Source organism: Mycteria americana, chromosome 15 (genome assembly GCF_035582795.1).
Source record: "Mycteria americana isolate JAX WOST 10 ecotype Jacksonville Zoo and Gardens chromosome 15, USCA_MyAme_1.0, whole genome shotgun sequence".
Classification (NCBI taxonomy): Eukaryota; Metazoa; Chordata; class Aves; order Ciconiiformes; family Ciconiidae; genus Mycteria; species Mycteria americana.
In genome coordinates this window covers 2,981,229-3,002,575 of record NC_134379.1, presented here as the reverse complement: position 1 = coordinate 3,002,575, position 21,347 = coordinate 2,981,229, and the positions used below count along the sequence as shown (strand labels likewise).

General features: G+C 42.4%; 3 protein-coding genes across 5 annotated transcripts in view; 1 reads left to right on the top strand and 2 right to left on the bottom strand.

Annotated features, from left to right (window-relative positions):
• Positions 1–46: 46 nt before the first annotated feature.
• Positions 47–20,008, bottom strand: MYO19 (myosin XIX). 3 transcript variants are annotated; one of them, XM_075518233.1, is made up of 24 exons: positions 19,918–20,008; positions 17,902–18,046; positions 16,963–17,111; positions 16,617–16,730; positions 15,708–15,840; positions 15,421–15,490; positions 14,954–15,056; positions 14,643–14,739; positions 14,077–14,153; positions 13,607–13,697; positions 12,387–12,558; positions 11,975–12,048; positions 11,760–11,881; positions 9,889–10,002; positions 9,326–9,502; positions 8,264–8,410; positions 7,699–7,806; positions 6,716–6,786; positions 5,644–5,753; positions 3,601–3,764; positions 2,792–2,921; positions 2,520–2,605; positions 1,850–2,158; positions 47–870 (listed from the first exon to the last, which is right to left on the bottom strand). In XM_075518233.1, the coding sequence occupies exons 1-24, from the start codon at positions 19,927–19,929 to the stop codon at positions 742–744; spliced, it is 2,904 nt and encodes a 967-aa protein (XP_075374348.1). In that variant the 5' UTR covers positions 19,930–20,008; the 3' UTR covers positions 47–741. The 3 variants fall into 3 exon arrangements, 1 of the variants encoding a protein (XP_075374348.1); XR_012778023.1 differs by lacking the exons at positions 47–870; positions 1,850–2,158 and adding an exon at positions 4,496–4,623; XR_012778024.1 differs by lacking the exons at positions 47–870; positions 1,850–2,158; positions 2,520–2,605; positions 2,792–2,921 and adding an exon at positions 4,978–5,039 and having other exon boundaries at positions 3,696–3,764.
• Positions 20,009–20,381: 373 nt separating this feature from the next.
• The window catches only part of PIGW (phosphatidylinositol glycan anchor biosynthesis class W), a 3,720-nt gene continuing 2,754 nt past the window's right edge, over positions 20,382–21,347 (top strand). Inside the window, exon 1 of the mRNA XM_075518240.1 lies at positions 20,382–20,496. The gene's annotated coding sequence lies outside the window, so the exon portion shown is untranslated. The remainder of the gene's footprint in view (positions 20,497–21,347) is intronic.
• Positions 20,637–21,347, bottom strand: part of LOC142417253 (uncharacterized) — an 8,892-nt gene continuing 8,181 nt past the window's right edge. Inside the window, exon 3 of the mRNA XM_075517755.1 lies at positions 20,637–20,734. Within this exon, the coding sequence (XP_075373870.1) occupies positions 20,637–20,734 (98 nt within the window). The remainder of the gene's footprint in view (positions 20,735–21,347) is intronic.

Below are 21,347 nucleotides of genomic sequence, written 5' to 3'. Positions count from 1 at the left end.
TTAACTAAACCCTGTTGCGGATGGTCAGACACCTTTACAACTTTTTTAGCAGTTTATTTAAAAGTGGTATACACAGAAGAGCTGAACATTTTCAAGACCCATGTGAGCAGCAAAGAGACGGTGTAGAGCACTTCTGATGAGAACCTTGGCCCCTTGGCAGAGGTAATGCTATTGACTAGGTAGTGCTAGAAATGCATGGCAGTTGTGAGAGTACATATATTTTGGTCCTATAGATAAAAAGCAAGACTCCAGTCTCACTTTTCCCTGAGACCTCTGCTGTTAGTGTTACAGTTGACTGCTGCTCACCTCCTCAGAGTCAGAAGTGTTAGGATGTTACTGAACCCTCGTGGTCAGTCAGAACAGTTGTAGCTGTACCTCCACACGAGAATCCAGCATGCATCAGAAACGTTTGCCTTATTTGCTCTCACATTACCAGCCTCTTGCTTCTCCCAGGTAGTGCTAGAAGTGTTCAGTTCAAGTATGTATGGCTTAAAGCACTTGATCTGTTTTAATTAATTGAGTGTTCTCATAGTACTGGTATTTTCTCCAATATGCGCGTGTGTGTGAGAAGAGGAATGCCCCCCCGTGCGTTCTAAATTTGAAGTATATTATACCTACAATGCATCAATATCGAAAGCTCTGAGGTAGCAGCAAATACGGACGTTGAGTAATTTGAAAGCAGCAGCTTGCCAACAGTCTTTCCCTGAAGGAAAAAGTACAGTATATGCAGACAGCTGAAACCTACGTTGGAAGGAGTTTTTTTCTGTCCAATAAAATCTGGTTAAATCCAGTGATGGAATAGGCATCCTTGTGGGGGCTGACATTTGCGTAATGCAGGGGAGACTTCTTACAGTGAAACTTGATAGAGCCCTACAAGAAAAAGAGGTGGAGAGGTCAGTTGATGTTTTTGCCAGATTTTGAGCTAATTTTGCTATTCAAACTAAGTAGTGCTTTAGTATATAAGCAACTAGTGAATATGAATAAGGATAGAGGAAGACCTCCAAAGGAGTCCTAGTACAAATGGATTTAAGAGAAATGATTACTACAAAGAGTACTAATACTGTAATTTGAACTGAAATTAGCTTAAACTCTGAAGATGTGAGTATTTAGTCAGTACTGAACTTGGTGCTGCTTCTTCCTACTTGTAGTAACTGTGACCAGGCACAGGCTCCATTCTTGCATGCATAATTTTATGCAACCTCAAAAATGTATCGACAAAAAACCAAGTGCAGGCACAAGGTGGTTTGTAACCAGAGTGCATTTTCTGAGAGAAGCCAGTGTGGGTTGTGGCTTGTTTGTAGTAAATGGTATCTAAGACTATTCTGCATGTGCGTAGGAGATGAAGTACTTGAGGGTCACACCCTGCTTTTCTGCCCTGAAAATCCTCTGTGCGAATTAGGCTGTGCAGTTGTCTGCACAGTGAAGTTAATACAGAATTACTGGGATATTATTAATACACCCAGTGGCTTTTCTCCAAGTGGATGCTTTTTCATGTGTTCACCTGTTGTGCAACATGAATCCCCTAAGCAGAAAAAATACATAGTACATAATAGCAGAGCCTGTGTTGGAATCCTCTGCTCTCCATTTCTGAAGCAGAGCTTTGATCGGTTGGTTCCTATGACAGCGATTAACAAGACTTTTCACGCTTAGTTGAAACTCCCAACTCAGCCCTGTGTCTAGCTTGACCTATTGATGTCAGAGTCATCCCTGCATGTCCAAGCCCGCGGAAGAAGGAAGACTGTAGCTTGAGAGCAGACTTCATAGTTGCTCTGCTCAATAGCAGAGTTCAGGTTCCTGAACTCATGGCAGCTTAATTGTGCTGCTGACTTGAGTGTGTGAGGTTTGTTACCTGTGGGAGAGCTCTAATAGAAGTGATGCCGCAGCCAAAGAAACAGCTTTCCACCTTGTAGCAGTCGCTCTCCTGAAGTACTTTGAGGCACGCCAGCAGGGACAGGTCTCTCCGCAGTCCTGCCACAGTAACAGGTGCAGCAGCCAGGACAAGGCCAAGAGGCCAGAACTGAATTATTGCACGTAGAGGCCAAGTTGTTTCCAAAGAGCAAGGCGGTTTGGCCGAGATCGCCGTAGCTCCAGGAACTGAGAAGAATGCCTTTTCTTCACCCTCGTCCAATTCTGCTGCTGCTAATGCAGCCATTTTTGCCTGATGAAGAGATGCAGAACAATATTCTTGAACAAGATTCTCAAACATCTTCAACAAAATTTAAAACTGCATAAATAAGAGTCTGAAAAAGAAGGCATCTAAAGGACAGGACACCTTTTGGGATGCTTTCCCATTTTATGAAGGTAAGGAATGAGTTCGTTCTGCAGTCTCTACACTGCCACCCTGTAGAAGCAGCTGTACAAGACTGGCATCCATCTTCTACTCTTCAGCTTGAGAAGAGTTTTCTGGAGAATTGACAGTATTGGTTTTGTACAGTTACTTGACAGAGGTAGATTCTTTCTCAAACACTAAAAAGCCTCAGTCACTCAATTTCAATGCTTTCCTGTACCAACGTACTTACTTTCCATTTCCTCCAGCCATGCTTAATAACATTAGCAGCCCTGCGCATCCTTCGGAAGCGATTCTTGGCTAACCAGGAACGAATAGCTGAAGATTTAATTAAAAGAAATGAGTACAAAGAATCTCGGAAGCTCTTGCACACAATGTAAGAGAGACGGTGCTTAAACTTTCTCCACGTTCAATTCACATAACCGCTCCTGCCACTTTAAACATCCAGTGTAACTGGTAATGTTACTTGTTACATTACGTTCAGCCCCACCCTTACCAAATTACCTGCTTGGATGACAGTTGCAGACCTTCTCTCCTTGGCTAGTTTCTTCTGTTTAAATCTTCTCCAGCAACACTGAATGCAAAATGCTTTCTCATTTAACACCTCTGCTCTTCTCGCTTCAAGTTGCTCCAGCTGCATTGGGGATACAAGCCTGCAGTTAATGCTTGGGGACGGAGCTGTGTTCACAACTCTTCCCTCTTCTACAGTCTCTTGGTGTTTGTCAGAGACCCACATTGCGTATTTCAGTGTCCTAAGACTGCTGGATTAGGTTTTAGAAGTGAGAGCACTTCATTAGTGCTTATTAGATAACATGTAAAATGAAAATGTAAATATCTGGGGGGGGAAAAAGTGGACGCTCCCAAAGTCACAGTAGCAGCTGGCTTAAAACTAGCTCCATTGAAGGGGGTTCCTTTATGGCTGCATCCTCCAGTATGCAAGCTTTGCAAAAGTGCCTTCGTCTCCTTCATGTCTTTCACAAAGAAGCTGCTTAGGCCTCTCAGAGTAGCCAAGTCTTGTCAGCTGAAGCTAAGGAAAGCTGTAATCTTTACTGGAACTGGGAGGATGCTGACAACATTAGACACAAGTGCAGCTCCTTGTCTGTTAGCAACACGGATGCCATTAAACAAAGTGCTCCTGATGGTTGGATTCTGATGGATGTTTGATTTAGTTTAATAATTTGAAGGAAAATGCCAAATTCTGCTCATGCTGGCATTAGCAGTAGTATCGCCTAAACCATGATGATCATCTCTGCCAGAATCCCTATTATGCAAGTACGTTCCAGAACTGTTAGCCAAGGAAATAGCAGTCTTACCACAGAATTAGCCATAAATACTTTGGTTTTGCCGCAGTACACTGAAGTGTTTTCTGCTCTGTTCCCTGTTTGCTCAGCAGTAGTTTGTCCCATAACAACATTCTGAAGGATCTCAAAAACGACAGAACGTGATGCTTTGTCATCGTCCACCACTGGAGTCTCGCCTGCAAATGAAGCATTGAAGAGAAGGTATCACAAAACTTGGAAATCGGGACCAAGTAATTGTCTTTACAGTGAGACTTCTTGGCCATTTATGAGGGATATACCTACAACAAGAGGGGAGGAGGTGATGGCTGAGACATCACTAGATCTAGCCGTGTTTAAGGGAAAAATGTGACAGCGTAGATTTCACCATGTGCTAGCAACTAGAAAACCAGCGTGGTGTGTTTTAACTAGGATGTAGTTTGGGTGCTGTCTTATCACCTCTATTATAACTTATCCTTAGGTAACATGTCATTTTGGGTAGATCTAGACAATGAAACAGACATACAGAGGGCTCGGCTGTTCTTGCATTGTTGAAAGCATCCTACATGGAAACAATAGAAAGCAACAGCAATGCAATTAAGAATAGATTTGAGCAGCTCAGTCCTAAGAAAATCTGATGAAATACCCAAAACTGAAAGCTATTGAGAACAAAGAACAAAAAGCAAGGCATTAGACTTGTAGCCTTAATGTACTGAAAGATGCAGGAACAGAAAACAAATTCTACACAATTCTACAGCTTTCGCAGGGCATCAGAAGCAGCTATGGGGACATGTACTAAGCAGCAGTTTATTGCAGCAATAAGAGGTTATTAAAACCATTTCTGGGACATAGTACACAAGTTTTTACATTATGAGACAAACAGGTTAGCCAGATTAATCTATTTGGAAATAGAGGTAGACTTAATTCAGACCTGTCCTTGAAAGAGATTGTGTTGTTCAAGGCAATGCTGCATGAGTTTCTGCATGCCCAATGCTGGAACTTGATGGTCTTTGTATCTTTCCATCCTGGATACTGTTTGCTTTTCTGCTATAAATATTTCTAAGGAGATGAGAGCATTTTAAGGTACTGAAAACAAATATAAGCAATTCTTGCTTACAGGAAGACATCTGGTGACTATGATGGTGTTCATGGTGCTGGGCTGATAAGGGAACCAAAAGCTTATCCCCGTGTTTAGGAAATTGTTTTGCTTTGTTTGCAGCTTATTACCCGCTAAAGATAAAAAGGACTAGTAACCTATCACAATGAGGCATTTCAGCTAATGGGTTTGTAATTGAGGGAGAAAGATACGGTGTGTACGTAATTTTCCAGCCTGTACTTTGTTACTTCATTCCATTTCCACAAGGTGAATAGATTTCCAGCCATTTTACTTATCTGACATAGGCTGGTACTTACTGGTCCTGCTTCCCACATCTACTGGTTACTGAACAGACCCGTTGGGTGAAGATGGGATTAATCTGGGAGAGAGAAGGGGGTTGCAGTAACTTTCAACATTAAATGTAACCACCTGATGGGCTCCTTCTTTCAGGGGTTCATTCCAAAGATGTTACCTTGTAGATTGGATTGTGTTTTTTAAAGTCCATCCTCACTCTTGCTTAGAAAAAAGAATCACATACAGAAGTTTGCAAAAGGTAGAAGAAGCAGCAGAATCCAGGTAAGCTAGAAGGTCAGTGTGTTCGGCAAGAAAACAAGGTGGGGGAAAAAAAGAAAGGAAGGAGAAGGAATATAAGCAAAAAGGTAAATGGTTTTCAAGTCTACTCAAGAACCAACTCTAAATCAAATTATATCAGGGGGAACCCCAAACACCATCATAACTGTAATTGTTCTACCCAAGAGGAACACAGAAAAACAGCAATAAGATGAAAGATTTGCAGACTTTGAAAGAGCCTGCTGTAAGCGTTAGGCAAATTAGAAACTCAAATTGGTGGCAATCAGAAAAATATTTTGAGACTAGTGGTGTCCCTAGTGCTGAATACAGTAACTGCATCTGATCTACGCGATACCAAATTGGTGCAGTGATAATTTTACTTGATAGCAGAGGAATTATCTAAAGAAACATACCTTTTTTCTTGGCAGTATGATAGTTGCTTTTATCACACACTCTGTTTTTATTGGACCCACATGATTTTCTCAGTATTTCATAGCGCTCAGTGAAACTTTGGAAAGGGACCCTGACAGATAAACGTACAGTTAATTCTAGGCAAGTATCATTTACAATACGGTAAATAACCTATCCTTTGAGGGGGAAAAATTGCAGAATGGCTTCAAAGATCCAGTGCATAGAATGCAAATAGACTGATGCCTATGTAGTCGCCAACATGCACGAAAGTATAGACCTTCTGAAGGAATTCAGGAGACTGCCTATTGCTCAGTAACGGACAGTGACTTTTGCCTGTAACGAAGACTGGGCAGGAATTGTCCTCGTGTATGACAACGGGGAGCTTCACCCCATCAATACTGAGCTGTCAAAAACGTGACTAGCTCAGGCCTTGTTCCCTCCCTCCTCTAAAGGTGGTCAAGAACGGCCAGCAAGGTGACTGGCTGCAATGAGAGGCTCGACTTCGAGATGACTACGCTTAGATGAATGCCAATTATAATTTAATTTTAATTGCTGAAAGTGTTACCGTGAAGCCACATTCAATTAGGAAGTTTTAGTATGTGATAGTCCACATCAAAACATCTCTTCCCCAGCTTCCCAGACTGGAAAGGTACAGTGAGCTCTCAGACCAGGGGTCTGTTATAGACACACCCGGACTTTGTTAGTATTTGCTATATTTTTAAGAATCCCATTGTTTTGAATGCAAGTTGCACTAGCACTGCTTGTTGTGCTGTTACTGCACTTTTGGACTTGCTGAACGAGCAGTTTCATTATCCAAAACGCAGAACAGCAGTCCAGATTTGAGACAGGTATTTTTGTCTCCAAAACATGAAAGAGAGGTGTTCAAAGAAGCTTAAAAGCAAGCAGTGAGCAGAACTCTTCAGATAGCTTTGAAAGAATCAGTAGTTTTGTGGTCTGAAACAGATGGCACAATATTTAGACTTCCTGCTTATAAGCTCTTCTGAATAACTAATATGCCACTAATTGCTATCGAAATGGATTATGGAAGACGTAGCTCAAGAAATTGGGACTTACCTAATAGGGAAGCCCGCAGCACTGATGGTGATGGCTTCAACTATTCCACACGCCTGAAGCTGGCTGAGAACCTGAGGCATAAATTGAGAGGGTTGAGGTAACCACTGCCTTTGTGGAAGCTGCTGCTAAGGTCTGCACAGGATGTGCTCGACCCAAGCCACGTGCAGCTCAGCTCAGCACCCACGCCAGAGCTTGCCTGGTGTGCACCACCACGCTGGCAGCTGGGGAACGGGCGGAGAAGGGGATTATGCAGCCACCGAGCTACTGCTTTGAGTAACACCCAGAGTAGGGTCAAGGCAGTGCTAACACAGAGGGACAGTCCTCGTGTGCCCTCTCTTGTGGTATCCACGCCCCCTCCACTGACCGAATGCAGCAGAATATGAAAACCCAGTGTTGGTATTTTAATACTACTTGCATGCAATCAGCAAATTCTCCGAGTGTTTAAAATTAGTGCAGTGCTACTCCAGCAGCTTGTTTTTACATCAGATGAGGTTCTCTAGTTATAGCTTTAGCATCTGCTGCTCTGCTCCCAAAGACATTTTTGTTGGCTGATCTCATCTAACTTGTCCTAGACTAGACTCCAGGAGCAAGCAAAGTTTTGTTGTGGGCATTCGCCATGAAGGTATTTGTGTGACCAGGACTGCTGAGCAGTCAGATCACCTTTATCTATTTTGAGGGCTGGGATGGTAGCACCCCAAATAACGCAGAAGTGCTCTGGTAAGATAACTTCTCATATGGCAACAAGTAAGTTGAGTCTGGAAGAGCTGCTGTGCTTACTAGCTCCATTTTAGACAAGCATCATCAGTGATTCTGAAAGGACATTTATCTTGGAAGCTCCAAATTTATAAAAAGGTGTTTCAAAATGTGCTGTGAAAGAGCTTTGCAAGTGGCTCAAGATCATAAGAGACCCAATGCAAAGCCCTGCACAATGTCTCTAGGAAGCTTCTCATTGACTCAGTGAGGAAAAGCTTTTGAAAAGTTACCTCCTCTCTTTTAAAAGTCATTGCCTTGCCGTCAGCATTAGGCTTGATGCATCGGATGTAATGCGGTGTGGTACTATTCAAAATCTGCATGAGATGTTCAAGTGAACCCTGTAGAAAACAAATACGGGTTTCATTAGGGACTCCTCCTCCACAGGTAGTTGAGCTAATCAGTGGTCCTCTATAAAACCAAGCAAGCCATTTTTTGCAAGGATGGCTTTACAGACTCAGAATTAGCAGAGCTCTTCTATACGGACAGCTTGAGCAAAAAATCCACTCTATGGATGTTTTGTAATATTGTTGATGGTAAATTCAGAAAATTTCCAAAATTATAGCAGGCAGGGCCATCAGTTGAAGCTAACCCCTCAAGAGGAACAGGTAGGAAGAAGCCTCACAAAGGCAGATGCCCAACTGTTGAAGGAAAAGGTAAAATCGGAGTGAGTCTGAAGCTATTTCGGGTTTACAGCTGTTTCATTTTAATAACATATCTGATCTTGGTCCAACTATCCTGTTTTCTCATCTAGTTATGAAGATAGCAGTAGAAAGCAGAAACTTGAATAGGATGTACCTTGAACTTTGACACCACTGTAACAACAGCTGCTCTATTCTGGGTTTTGATGTTATTTTCGTTGCTTTCTGTCACAGGAAATAACTTTTGAAGCAAAGGGTCCTTAGAATTCTGCAAAACATGGACCAGCTCTGGTGGAATGGGGTCCTGCAAACACAAACATCACTCATTAGTATTTGGACTTAGGCAGAAACCTGCCACCTTTGAAAATGACTACAAATTCCACGTGTGTAGATGGAATAGTATTTCTGATGCCAACTTTGATTTAACCACAGCTCTAGTTTCAAATCTAACTGCATACATTCAATCATAGTCGGATTCAGGAACAGAAAACAATGTCTGGCTGAACATTTAGCAAATCTAGTCAAACGTACGACTGCTCCTGACATTGTTCTCGTTATACGACTTAAGTGAGCTAGAAGTCTCAGGACTAGTTTAATCCCCATAGGACAGTCTGCACCAGATATTAGGAAGTCTGTTAGAAAGTCTTCCTTTTAATTAAGGGATGGTATTTGATTGCATCACCTAATACCACTTGCCATAATTGCTGGTGATGTCAGAACTGACAAGGGACCCTCATATCTGCAGACTATTTCACTTATTCCCAGATGGCACAAGGAGGCCAAAACCTGAATTTCCTGGTACTTTCAGAGCTTTCAAGTAGTCGAGTCCATGCTCTTGTTTCTCATAAACTTACCTGATTTGGGGGGGGAAATGAAGCGCTATATTTATGGTTATAGAAATGCCCTGATGTCATTAACACTTCTGCATTGTCTCAGGAATGGAAGAAGCCCTGATTTGGTGATACATGGGCCACTTAATCCTCAGCTGAAAGGTCTGCTAACAAAGCATTTGCTTGTGCCAGTGATGATTCACTGAAAATCAGACCAAGAACATTACCCAGTTTTACATGGCCTGAAGGATTTCTTTGGAGCAAGGTATGTATATCCAGTAAGCATCACTGAATATACTTGTTAGTGGTGCTCTGATTTAAATTGCTTTTGGTCTGTAAGATTTGTTTGTTTGTTTGTTTTTTAAACAGCTCTTTCTGAAAACACTTACCTTATTTTTCTCCACCATTGCTGCCAGCTGATAGCAGACTTTGCCAGCATAATGTGAAATAATAAAGTTAGGCTTCTTACTAAACTTGTTTCGACTTAAACATTGATTATTGGACAAGGCCTTCTCAATCCGAGTTTGAAACAGGTCAGTGTTAGAGGATCTATTCAGACGGCATTCCTGCATAGCAAGTGAGACAAAATTGCAGCATCTCTTATTTGTCACAAAGAACTGTCTTTAAAAGCTAAGACACTTTAAATTAAAATCACAGCCATTTTACTTTTAGAGTTGCTTTGAGTATGCAAGCCCTAAATATTGGGGGGGGTGGGGTGGGGTAAAAAAGTGATTGAGGCTTCATATTTCAATCAGAACATCCAGGATCAGAGGAAAAAAGACAACTCAGAATAGGAAGAAGCAGTGTCATGATTGTTCTGAAAAATAAGCTCTGCAAAAATTGTATAGCTGACAAGTTTCCTACTGATTCAGTGTTCATGTTTTCTTTGGTGGCATGGGACAGAAGGCAGGCAACTAGGCCAAAAGCGTTAGGGGTTTAGATCCACACTTACCTCGTTCAGCAAAGAAAAAATGCTGAGAGGATTGCCCTCTATCAGATCAAGGCAGTTCTGGTTATCCTGGTAGTTTATGAAAGACCACTGTAGGCCTTCAGCTGCATATTCTTCCTGAAGTAAGAGAGAAACCGGTTATTCTGCAGCAGAGGGCACTAGAGCTCAAATAACTGTATGCCTTTTTGCAGTTTGATGCAGTTACTGTTTAACAGGTTAAGCCCAGGCTCAGCCTCCTCATCCAAAGCTCAGCTCATGTTCAATGGCAATCTCGAGGAAAAAAAACAAAGGAGGATATTCTACCCCAGCTAGCTTTTGAGTATGTAGCAGCAGATCCTGCTGGAGCAATTCATTTAAGTACTTGGGAACCTCACAGATTTATCAGAGCGAGCTGCAAGGCTGCTTTATAGAGTAAACAGAGGCTACAGTCACACTAAGCCTCTCCTGGCTGTACTGAGTTTTGCCCTGAAGGGCAAGGAACGCACAGAACTCCTTCCTTAGATTAGGACATAGCCCTAAACCAACCACTGTGTGCCAGACTTTACTAACTGGGCTCCATTTAAAACAAAGCCTGATCCAAAAGGAAGTGGAGAAAGATATGGGTTGAAATCATTTGTACAATATTTATGCTGAATTACAGAACAACCTGTCAGGAGTGTTTAACAAGCACAAGCTCTGGCCAGTTATTTTAAAAGTCTCCTGCCAAAAGCTTGCTCAGCACAGCCACTAATGGCGTTTAAGTGGTTTGGGACACAGCCAGATCAAGAGAGGTAAGAGGGCAGGCAGTAACTGGGAGGGGTACTATAAACAGAGGTCATGAATCAGTTTCAAGGAAAGTAATTGTGTGCTTGAACTTGGTTTCCATCTTCACTGACCATTAACCCCTGGCATACTGACGAGGGCAGGCAGGAAAAAAACCGCTGGGCATATGAAAGCACAAATTATGGTCCAAGAGATACTTATCTCCTGAATAAATTGATAAAACTATGCCGTGAAGCAGAAGGTACCATCATGTTGGTGCCATAAATAAAATAATTTCCCAAATTCCAGTTAATGGCAAAGAGCATTGTGGTAATGTATGTGTCGTGGAGGAATTCAACAAGGACTGCAGTACATCTATTAGAGTAGCAGCCCAGGCCTGGCAGGGACCCTGTAGCTTTCACAGCACTCAGATGAGAACTGGAATTAGCAGTGTGTGACCAGTTAGGCAAGTGACTGCAATGTATTTAGCATGGTGCAAATACCTTCTCTACTGTGAAACAGCACAACTCGTGTACCTCCTCATTCAAAAAGAAAAGCGGATGCGCAGTGTGTTTTTGTCTTTAAAGGTACCAGCATGACAGCTGGGTTTATGAAGCTGTTCTCCTGCAGCAGAAGACCTCCACCAGGTACCACGTGCTATTGATGTTCGGGTTACAAGGTTGTGTTGGGCTCTCTGCCTTCGCACTAAGTTCAGGTCTAGAAGCTCCCCACCCATTTAGGTACTTTATGCTTGATGAAGAGAATTAACATGGTTATAAGCAGCAGCTTCCAAGAGGATCTCAATTTAGGCTACACTGACCTCAAGAATTTAGTCTTAAGTGTTCGGCTCTTTGAGGGAATGCAAACAGTTTAACGGGCCACAGAGCCAATGGAGCTGTATAAGAGGGAACCGATTTCCAGCACCCTAGGAGAGAAGGCTGTCTCATTCCACCGGCTGCCCCACACTCTCCTCTTTAAAAAAGCAATCGTTCCTCACATCCTACCGATTTCAGTGGCATTACTTACTCAACCAAAGGTTGCAATCTGATCAGAAGCACAGAAAGACAATTAAAGAGACAAAAGATGCTGTTTTAAAATCAGGTATTTAACATTTGATCTTAGCGGGGCGTTACCTGTTGTGCCTTCAGATAGTGTGCTACGAAGTGCTGCTGCAGTTTCTCATTGGCATAGTTAATACAAAGCTGTTCCAAGTTGTTTTCAGGGAAGGCTTCAAAACCATAAACATCTAACAAACCTAGAAGGAATATGGGAAGACAGTGCACTTTGGTCTAGGAGTAGCTTGAAGGACTTAAGGTTACTCAGTTAAACCAGGGTTGAATAACCATACCTATGAAGCTGGTCCACACCGATGGATCTGCATAGATGCTTTCATTTATGACCAAAACGAGCCATTCAAACAACCTGCAGACAAGGACAACTGGATTAGTTGGAAAGTGCTTGCTTACAGCAATCGTAGTGTTCTTTTACTGCTGTTTATACCAGCATCACATGGAAGAAACAAAAAATTATGACACGGTGCCTGCTGACACGAAACAGCAGTTCTCTGAAGATCTCTCTATTAGATACTGCGGCTATGTCAGTATCTACAACTGAATCAAGGGTGCGTTGAGAGGGGAAGGGAGGGTTGCACTGCTGTTGAGTCCAAGCAGAAAGCCAAGGAAAGTAAATCTCTCCGGCCTCCCTATTCCCTCACAAAAGTTATATGGATTAGCACAGCAGCCTGGCCTACGTGTCCTTACTTAGCATAAATCACTTTAGCGAGGCAGTCCCTCCTAGTCTCACATTCGGCTCTGGAGCATGGCTTCTTGAAGACTTGTTGTTGTTTTCCAGCAGTTATTGTTCGAATTCTTAATGATTCCAGTAGTTCCTCGACAGGTATCTTCAGTAAATCTCCAGTGGTCTTCACAAAATCTTTTTCAGGAAAAAAAAAAAACATTGCAAGGTTATCTGGAGCGTCAAATGAATGCAGCCCCTTTACAGTTATGGAAGGTCTAGAGATAGTATAGAAAAATGACACTTCCACGAACTCACCAACTTAAATGTGGATTTTGGATATCTTTTTACCCAAACTTGGGAGAAAGTTTTGCAAGATAAGGCTCTTAATTTGGACGTACAGTACCCCTAGAATTTTAGGTACTCCATTAAAATGAAACAATACCAAAAAAGTCTGAAGTTTGCCACAGTGAAGTAGGCATTTTACAGAGTACGCTCTAGGTAGGCCTTTGTTACTTTTTCACCTTTTTTGAGCAGAGACCTCTAAATCCAGATAGACAAATCAAACAGTCATGACCAGAAAAAAACAGGGGTTTTGGGGATAGTAAGGAAATGTAGAAGAATGAGTATTTGCTAACGAAGCATTTAAGATCTTGCTAACCTGAGCTGTATGCAAACCTATTTGAATATTAAGCAATGTGAATTCAGAGCACGTGAAATAATAGTAAGAAACTTCACTATTCAGGACAGTGTTTTAGTTCTGAAGGAAAACTAGATCCACAAGCCTCCTAAAGACATGCAGAACAACTTCTGTTCTATGCTGCAATTTAACAGATTTGCTGTTACTAAGTTTTAGTCTTTATCATGAAAACTTTGAAGTTTTCATTTTCAAAGCCCTGCTCTCCACTCTGGGTCATTTCTGGAAGTCTTGTGATGTCAGCGTAAGATTACAATCAAGAGTAACTGTAACTGTTCTGCCAATAATGCTTCTGAAATGACTGTCGAATGTTGCAGTTGCCTTGACCTGTAACGGAAGGATATTATCTCTCAGAGCAGGGGAGCACTAGGTTTTTGTTTGTTCAGTGCTTCGAAACCATGAAGTACGGAACAAAAACATGCTTAAATTTTGGTCTGTCCATGACCTTGATAGTCTTCTGTCAGAGACTAGAGCGTAGTAATCCTTCCCATTAGGCATCTGCACTAAGATAACAAGACTTTCTGGAGCACGGCACGCTTGTTGCCTCACCTTTAGTTTTGTCTTCTAGTTCACAAGGCTGAGATTCATCCACTGGATTAGAGAATTGAACGTTCCCAAGATGGAGAAGGCCTGACAATACCTGAAATATAGTCGATCTCTGAGTTTTCTAAAACAGAGCTCCCCTCCAAGGCAGCGTCCTTTTAGCCTTCCCCTAGCCACATGAACAGGACAAGTCAAAACATTTCTGCACAAAAAAAGCAAGTAGATTCCAAGCTTCTATGTTAATTCCTAATGCTGCAATTACTAAAGAAAAATTAAAGTTCACAGGTTCAGGCTTTTACTTAAGATCTAATATTTGGCTATGCAACCTAATGCGTAGCTGCAGGCCCTCCAGTCAGGAGTACCAAACAACCCATGCTCTGTACATGGATACAGATTTACTCCTGCAGAAATCTCACACTAAAAATACATTCCAAATATCATTAGCAGCCTCGTGGTGACCATGCTTTGTACCTGACCTTGAAAATATTGTTCTGCGTGGAGCGGTCAATGCCCAAGTGAAACATTGCATCTCTGGTCACCTCGAAGCAGTCCTCTGAAAAGCCAAACAAGTGCTATTTAAAAGAAAGCCATGCACACAAACACAGGCAAGCAGAACACTCTACACCACGTCCAGTTTAGCTGGAATTGTCAAAGGAGATCAAGGAAGCCAGATGCTGTGTTTGGTAAATCCCAGAGTACAAGCTGGAGAACCAAGTCATTGACTTAATACTGACTCTGTGGGGCTCTGAAGTTAGGCAGCAGGTTGCTGAAGCACATCCGAAGACGAGACAGTTTCTAAACACAGCCACAGAGAGATGCAAATTCGCTAGGCCAAAAACTGCTGGTTTAAGCCAGGTGAAAACTCTTAACAGTGCAAACTGAAACTTAAAAAGAATCACATTAATGCAGGTGGCTTTGCAAAATGTCTGCTGTTGGCTGACCAACCTGGGTCACAGGATTTAATAGGACAGACACATTTTTGCCTGCCTTCCTTCAAAGTTACAGCCATTATTAATGGACAGTCTGTGAAACTAATCTTTACCATCTAAGTTTCTTTCAGAATTTGGCAGCCAGCGGTAGTCAGCCCCTTCTGGAAGGTTCCATTCCAGCCTCTCCTCTGCAGTGGCACCTTTTGTGATCTGGAGACAGAAAACAAGGTAATGACTGAATTCTGCCTTTGGTATTCACATCTCACAGATAATGAAGAATAACGCACTGGGAGCATGATTTAATTTGGAAGCATGGCAGAGACAGGAAAACAGTTAAATATTAGAAGTTGCAACTGTGCTAAATCTGGTGATTTCATCCCCACTGTTTGTCAGAAATATCTAGCAAAATTAACTGAAGGCAAACCTGATAAAAGATATGAAAGTTTCTTTCATTGGGGGCCTGATAGGCAACTCTGGTCTTCTCCAAAAGGAAAGTCTGAATGGAAGCACTACTCAGATGGTGGAATCTAGAGGGGAAAAAAAAAAGCAAAGATTTCAGCAAAACTTCCTCCCAGAATCCAGTAGGTGTTATGTTGTTAAGATACCGACTGACTACAAATGCTTTGCAGTTCACCTTCAGTTCTGTGCAAGCTTAAAGTAATATTTTATTCAGAGTTCTTAACTGCATCTCTGTTTTTCCATTGCTCTCTTTTTAGAGATCAGGGTGAGAGCTTGCAGGGAAAAAAAAGATATCATAATAATGTAAGCTGCCAGCAAACCAAAATATGTTCTAAAGACAGATGAAATATTCTATGGCAGACTTCAGAAGTAGGTTTGTAAAGACTTAAAGAAAGAAGACAATAGATAAGGTTTTTACACAGTAATTATTACCTGTCTAACTGAAGCTGGATATATTTTCCAAAACGGCTACTGTTGTTATTCCGCAGGGTACATGCATTTCCTGTGAAATTGCCAGTGACAGATACAGCATAATCAGAGTGGTTCCACTCTTCCATGTAGGACATACAGATATTAAGGGTGATTTGTACATAGCTCCAGTATTTGAAGAGTTTGTCTTTTAAGGAGAGGACCAGGAGCTAGCTTAGTCTTGTGTATTAACAAAGAGAATTCCCACAGCAGCCACTACTTCTTTTTGCTATTAAAAAAGCTTCGTTTACCAAATGCTTCCATGACAGGGTTGGAATCCAACACTCTCTTCTCTATCCTTTCCACAGTTTCATTGCCTTTTGGGGAGATAACTGAAGCAGCAACAGAAGCATAGAATTTCATAAGGCAGCGGGATGTCCAGGTCTGCAAGAGAGAGGCTTTACAATAGGTCTTTGTTTTTACCACGTTATTAGTTATGTCAGTTAGTGAAACAGTGCTAGCTTCTGAAAACACAGTATGCAGCTGCTGCTGCTGCTAAAGAGAGTAATTGTGTCAGGTTTATAGCTCTAATTCAGTGGACACTTTTTGTGCATACGCTTACGTGCAACAGACACACATTTAAACGCTACTGGAATTGGAGTGCTTTGCTGAATGGCAGTCTTATCAAGATGTAACCATCTGGAAGCTCAGCTAGAATTAACAGCTAGTATCTTAAGATGACTTGAATATAAATGGACTTTGAGTCATTAACACTCAGCAAATCATTTTGTTCTCAGGCTTAAAAATATCCTCAATATCTTGCTGAATAGGGATGGATCATTACAGAAGAGCCTAGGATAGGATCTGAACTCTCCCGCTTCTTCTAAGTCTCTACATAGGGTTTGCTTCACTGGCTCCCTAACAGACCAGGCCAAGACATTAACTCAGGTCCAATTCCTGTTGAATGATTCAAATCTAGCCCTCCCAGAAATTACAGATGTCACCTAAAGAGCAGCTATATTTAGTAGAGTCTATCTGACTGCAGCAATCACTTAATGCTTTACGCGTATTTCAGGGGAGTCGTGCTAGAGCAGACTGGCGACGTGCTCTGTCAGAATTTTTTTTTCTTTGTCTTTGCTTGTTCACTGAAATGCTATACGCTACAAATCAGTAGCAAATCTCAAAGCTTAAAAGCAATGTTAGAAAAAAAATCTCCTTACCTTCCCAGCACCACTTTCTCCACTAACAATTATAGACTGGTTTACGGGGTCTATCTGGCTTTGGACGTTTCTGTAGGTTTGTTCAGCCACTGCAAAGATGTGAGGTTTTAAATCCTGGCAGTAAAACAGAATATTCATATTTAAGAGAACAGTAATTACAGAGTTCAACAGCAAGGACAGCAAAGGTCTTCTCACATTTATCTGAAAACAGTACTGCTCTTTTAACAGAACTCATATTTCACTAGGAATGGGTTTTATCCTTTGGGATTATTTTGCTCGTACCGATTTTTAAGAACTTGCCATCTGGGTTCTGCGGAAGGACAGTTATTTCAAATATAAGGATTACCTGAGGACGAAGTGCAGCATGGTACTCTCTCATAAGCTCAGGTGAATAGAGGCAGGAGACAGGCTGAAATGGATTTAAAGCCACCAGGCTGCAGCCAGCATTTGTATAAAACAAGTTTACTGTATATCTTGCTTGAAGACATTTCAGAACTGAAAGACACACCTTCTGTTAGCATCTTTTGAAAAGTGTATTTGACTCTTCCTGTTCCTGTTTGTAACAAAAATCTTCAGGTATGTTATCTATTCGGTTTAATAGAGAATAAGGTGATCAAGAAAGTGATATAGGTCTAATATACAGAACAATGTCTTTGAGTTGCCCTTATTTTTAAAAATCTTAAGGGATCTGCTAACTATTCCATTCAATAAATCCTCTTCTTTTATGAGGTTTCACGTAGTCAGTCCTAGAAAGCAAATCTGTTCATTTGCAGAACAGACAGAGGCAAGAATTCCCCATAGGCACTAGGAACAGGTCTTAGCTTCTCTTAACAGGACCATCTTTAGAAGTCGAGTGAGGAATTTACTTTTCAAAACCAATTTCATGGACATATTTTGAATCTGAAAATATTGAAGTCATACCCTCGTTTTCCGGTAGGTTCATATAAAACCAGACTGCAATCACAAGGTCATGCAGGCGTCCTTCAAGAGCATTAACTCTCAACCACACCCTGGCTACCTGAACCAACAATACAACCGTGAGCTCCGCATGCAGAGCCGGTAGGAGATCAGCATGGCTGATTCTACAGTAAAAGTATTTTGAAAAAAAAAATTCAACCAAGCCAAATGTCACTTCCTAAGGCTTTGAATAGGCTTTAATAGGCCTTGAATCTTTAACTACTGTGTTCATGGTACTATTAATGCGATGAGAACAGTAACTACCATATATTAGTAGCCACCAGGGAAAGTGACTCCTCAGGAGATACTCCCCTAGCTGGCTGCTTACCCGTTGTAGTTGTCACCGGATTAACTTTTGTGAGGTCATCAAAAAGATGCAGTTTCTCTTCATCACTGAGGAACGCTCTAACTTCTTCTTCAAATGATTCACTGAGGTCATTCTGGATGATAGAATCTTCTTTTTGGCCATTTTCCTGGAGAGGATACCAGATCAGCACCAAAGGCTGAATATAGCTGGACTTTCACCTCATCCACTATAGTTTATAGCTCTTCTACTGCTTCCACGTAACAGAAGTTCAGTCTCAGCAGGAGTCATAACTTTGTATGTTTGAGCTACTCTTCCTCCCAGTTGCCCTCCCCCGGCATCAATGGTTCCCATGGGGTGCTCTGTTTTTAGAAAGGTATTATCTAGCATATGAGAGATGGCAGGCTGACAACACTGTCTGTAAACTCAATTCATCGCTGGTAATTCTGGCTGTAAGCAAAGGCACTCGGAAAGAACGCGTCCTTAGACTCACACTACCTGGCACTTGCAATTTTGCAGGTCCTTCAGCACAGACACACTTATACAATGTTCTTAACTGGCATATTTCTAAGCCTATGAATGTCATGCATGCAATGCAAACACTGCCTTGGGCAGAGTGAAGCAGGAAGGACTGGCTGCAGAGGCTAAGGCAGAGCTGAAAGCTACTGTGGTCCAACACAAATGCCGTTTTCCTAGCAGAGACTTTCATTTTTAGAGCAGAGATCGAGGGCCCCAAGAGTGAAGTTGCAGAGTGCACACATTACAGCCAGGGGAAAGAAATGGTGGCATTGTAAGAGCTGGCCTGCATTAGGTGAAGATTTGTCCCCTCTGAATCGCTTAAAGTATTTAAATCTTAGCCTCTGGGCTCCCGTGTCCTTGACAATATTAGTTGGAAGGACACATTTGTTGTACAAACGTAATGGAAAACTTAGCCAGAAGAGAGATTTCAGGTCCTCTTTGTCATTTCTGGGGGGAAGGAGAGAGGACCTATAAGGGAAAATGAAGAAGGGAAAAGATGCCAGTCTTGATTTTTGCTTTCTGGATATTCTTTTTCTGTTTCCCTTCTCCTTGGCAGAAACTCCTTCAAAGTAACCCTACTCATTTGTATTTAGTAGCGTAAATCTGCAATTCTTTACAAGTTAACCAAGTCAATGAACAGTATCACCTTGTTTATACAGGAAAAAGTGCTAAATTTAGTTAGCAGCATTCCCACTACATGAGCTAAACTCATTAATAAAGGGGAAAATATACTGCCAAACCCCATTAATGCATTTCTAAAAAAAAATAAAGCTACGATAATGTACTCATTTAGGAGCATCATTATCTTTTGCAGACAGCATAAGTAGTTCATTTCCAGTAATACAGAATTTTACACGGCAAGGGGAAAAAAAGCTTAGGAATGCAGTTAAGCATTGCCATCAAAGTGATTTCTGTTATTCTGCTCTGAACGAACGTTAAGAAGCTTGCTGCTTTCACAGAGAACAGACGGACAATTATGAAATACTCGGTGGACAAGATGAGTTTCTGCCAATCGCCCGTTCTTCCTGTACCCTCCCATGTGTTCGCTGTATTACGCTGGCACCAGCCAAGTTCTTAAGTCCACTGTGCAGCTGATATTGCAAGACCTGAGAAAGGGCTTATTTTTGCTGGCCTGCACCCCCTTGCTCAACATCACTTCATTTGAGAAGAGATGGTGATAGCTTAGCCAGAAGAAAAACAATATTTGAAAATACAATAATTTCTGATACCTATACTGCATAGCTCCTATGTCCATTAGTTTTACTGAAAAAATACCCTTAAGGATGTGCTTGCTACGTGCATTAACACCTGCCCCGTTAAAGCCAATGGCATAACAAAACTCACTAGCTGCTGTTAGTAACCCAGCTCAAAACCACACGGTTAATAGCTCCAGTCAATTCGTGAAGTAGGGGTGAATACACGTCAGTAGTTACCTAATCTTGACTGCATGGAAGCAAGCAGAGAATTCTTTCCTGGCAGTAAAATTTAATTAGCACACACAATTCCTGGTTTTCTTTTTACCTGCTTTGGCATCTTGTCCAGCCCTATGGACAGGAACACTGGAGAGGGCCTTTACTCTAGGGTATCTCATTCAAATCAGACTGAAGAACGCCTAAATAAAAAAAAAAAAATTAAAAGAAGACATTTAGAACAAAATAACTCCAGGTATGTCATTCTCCAGCGGGTCCCACAAGCAGAGCCCAAAGGCTTCAGACAGAAGTACTGATCCTGGCAGGGCCCAATAACGCTGGGGCTAGAAAGCCTACCCGTACTATCAGAGTAATAGTCATACATTCTGTTTGCGCCTGCAAATAAAGCTTATTTGGAGGGAATAATACATCTTTCCTTACTGCAGGAATAAAATGCCTTGTTTCTCTTGAATTAATAAAACAAGGCTTCTTGGCAAGAAATTGCAACTTTGTTTTTGTTAAATTCTTCCCATTAGGACAAATAGGAAAGATTTGTGGGTCTGACGGCATCAGAGAAGCTAGTGCTTTTGGAAAGGGAGTGACTCAGAGAAGTTTTGTATTGCAGCAGAAACAAGATACGCTTGCTGTCCTCTTCCTGTTTCCTCTAAAAATCAGTGGGAGCCAACCCAAGGTGAGTCAAGCTTCCCCTCTGAATTTCGGTGATAAACACAGACATTCTAGTCACATACCCAGGAAGAATTCTGTCTTCTTCCAGCAGCTGAAACTGCCATCACTTCTATTCTATTCTATTCTATTCTATTCTATTCTATTCTATTCCGTTCTATTCCGTTCTATTCTGTTCTTTCCTATTCCTATTCCATTCTTTCCTATTCCTATTCCATTCTTTCCTATTCCTATTCCATTCTTCCCTGGCACGAAGACACCAGTTAGAGACTACTGCGATCCATGAACTAAGTGCATAGAGCTCATGGTACACACAACCATCATCAAGACCCTCTCCGCCTTTAAAGGGTTTCTAATCTAGTTACACTATGATGCTTTCCTAGGAGAAGCGTCGCTTATAGCTGGCAGAGGAGTTCTTTGTGCCAGTTAAACCAGTTCCCCAAAGGACACGGGCTACCACAGCTCCCTGCTGATGCAGCCTCTCCCCCAGGCTTTGCCAGGGCAGACTCCGACATTCGCCCGGGCCCCAAGGTCGCTCCCAACGGGCCTGTGTCGTGTGTCCCCCACCCAGGGCCTCGCCACCGGGCCACGGCAAGACCACGCGTTCTCAGGCCAGGACCCGGGGCCTGGCCCCGCACAGCCCAGCAGCGGGGAGGCGCAGCTGCTCCGGGCAGGTCCCTCCCCGGGGGTTAAAGGCGGGCGGGCTCCGGGCAGCGCCCGGCGGCGGCTCCGCTCAGGGCCGCGGCGATCGCCCCGCCGTCCCCGGGCGGCGGGCAGGGCAGGGCAGGGCAGACTCACTCACCGCGGGCAGCGGGCAGGCAGCGCGGGCCGAGGCGGAGGGCAGCGCGGCGCGGCCGC

Excerpts from the sequence above, each read along its gene's own strand:
- MYO19 (XM_075518233.1), bottom strand. Across the intron at positions 15,841-16,616 it reads GAGAAAGTGGTGCTGGGAAG|ACCTGGACATCCCGCTGCCT; the intron begins GTAAGGAGATTT and ends TCTCTCTTGCAG. Across the intron at positions 14,740-14,953 it reads ACTTTCATATCTTTTATCAG|ATCACAAAAGGTGCCACTGC; the intron begins GTTTGCCTTCAG and ends TTCTGTCTCCAG.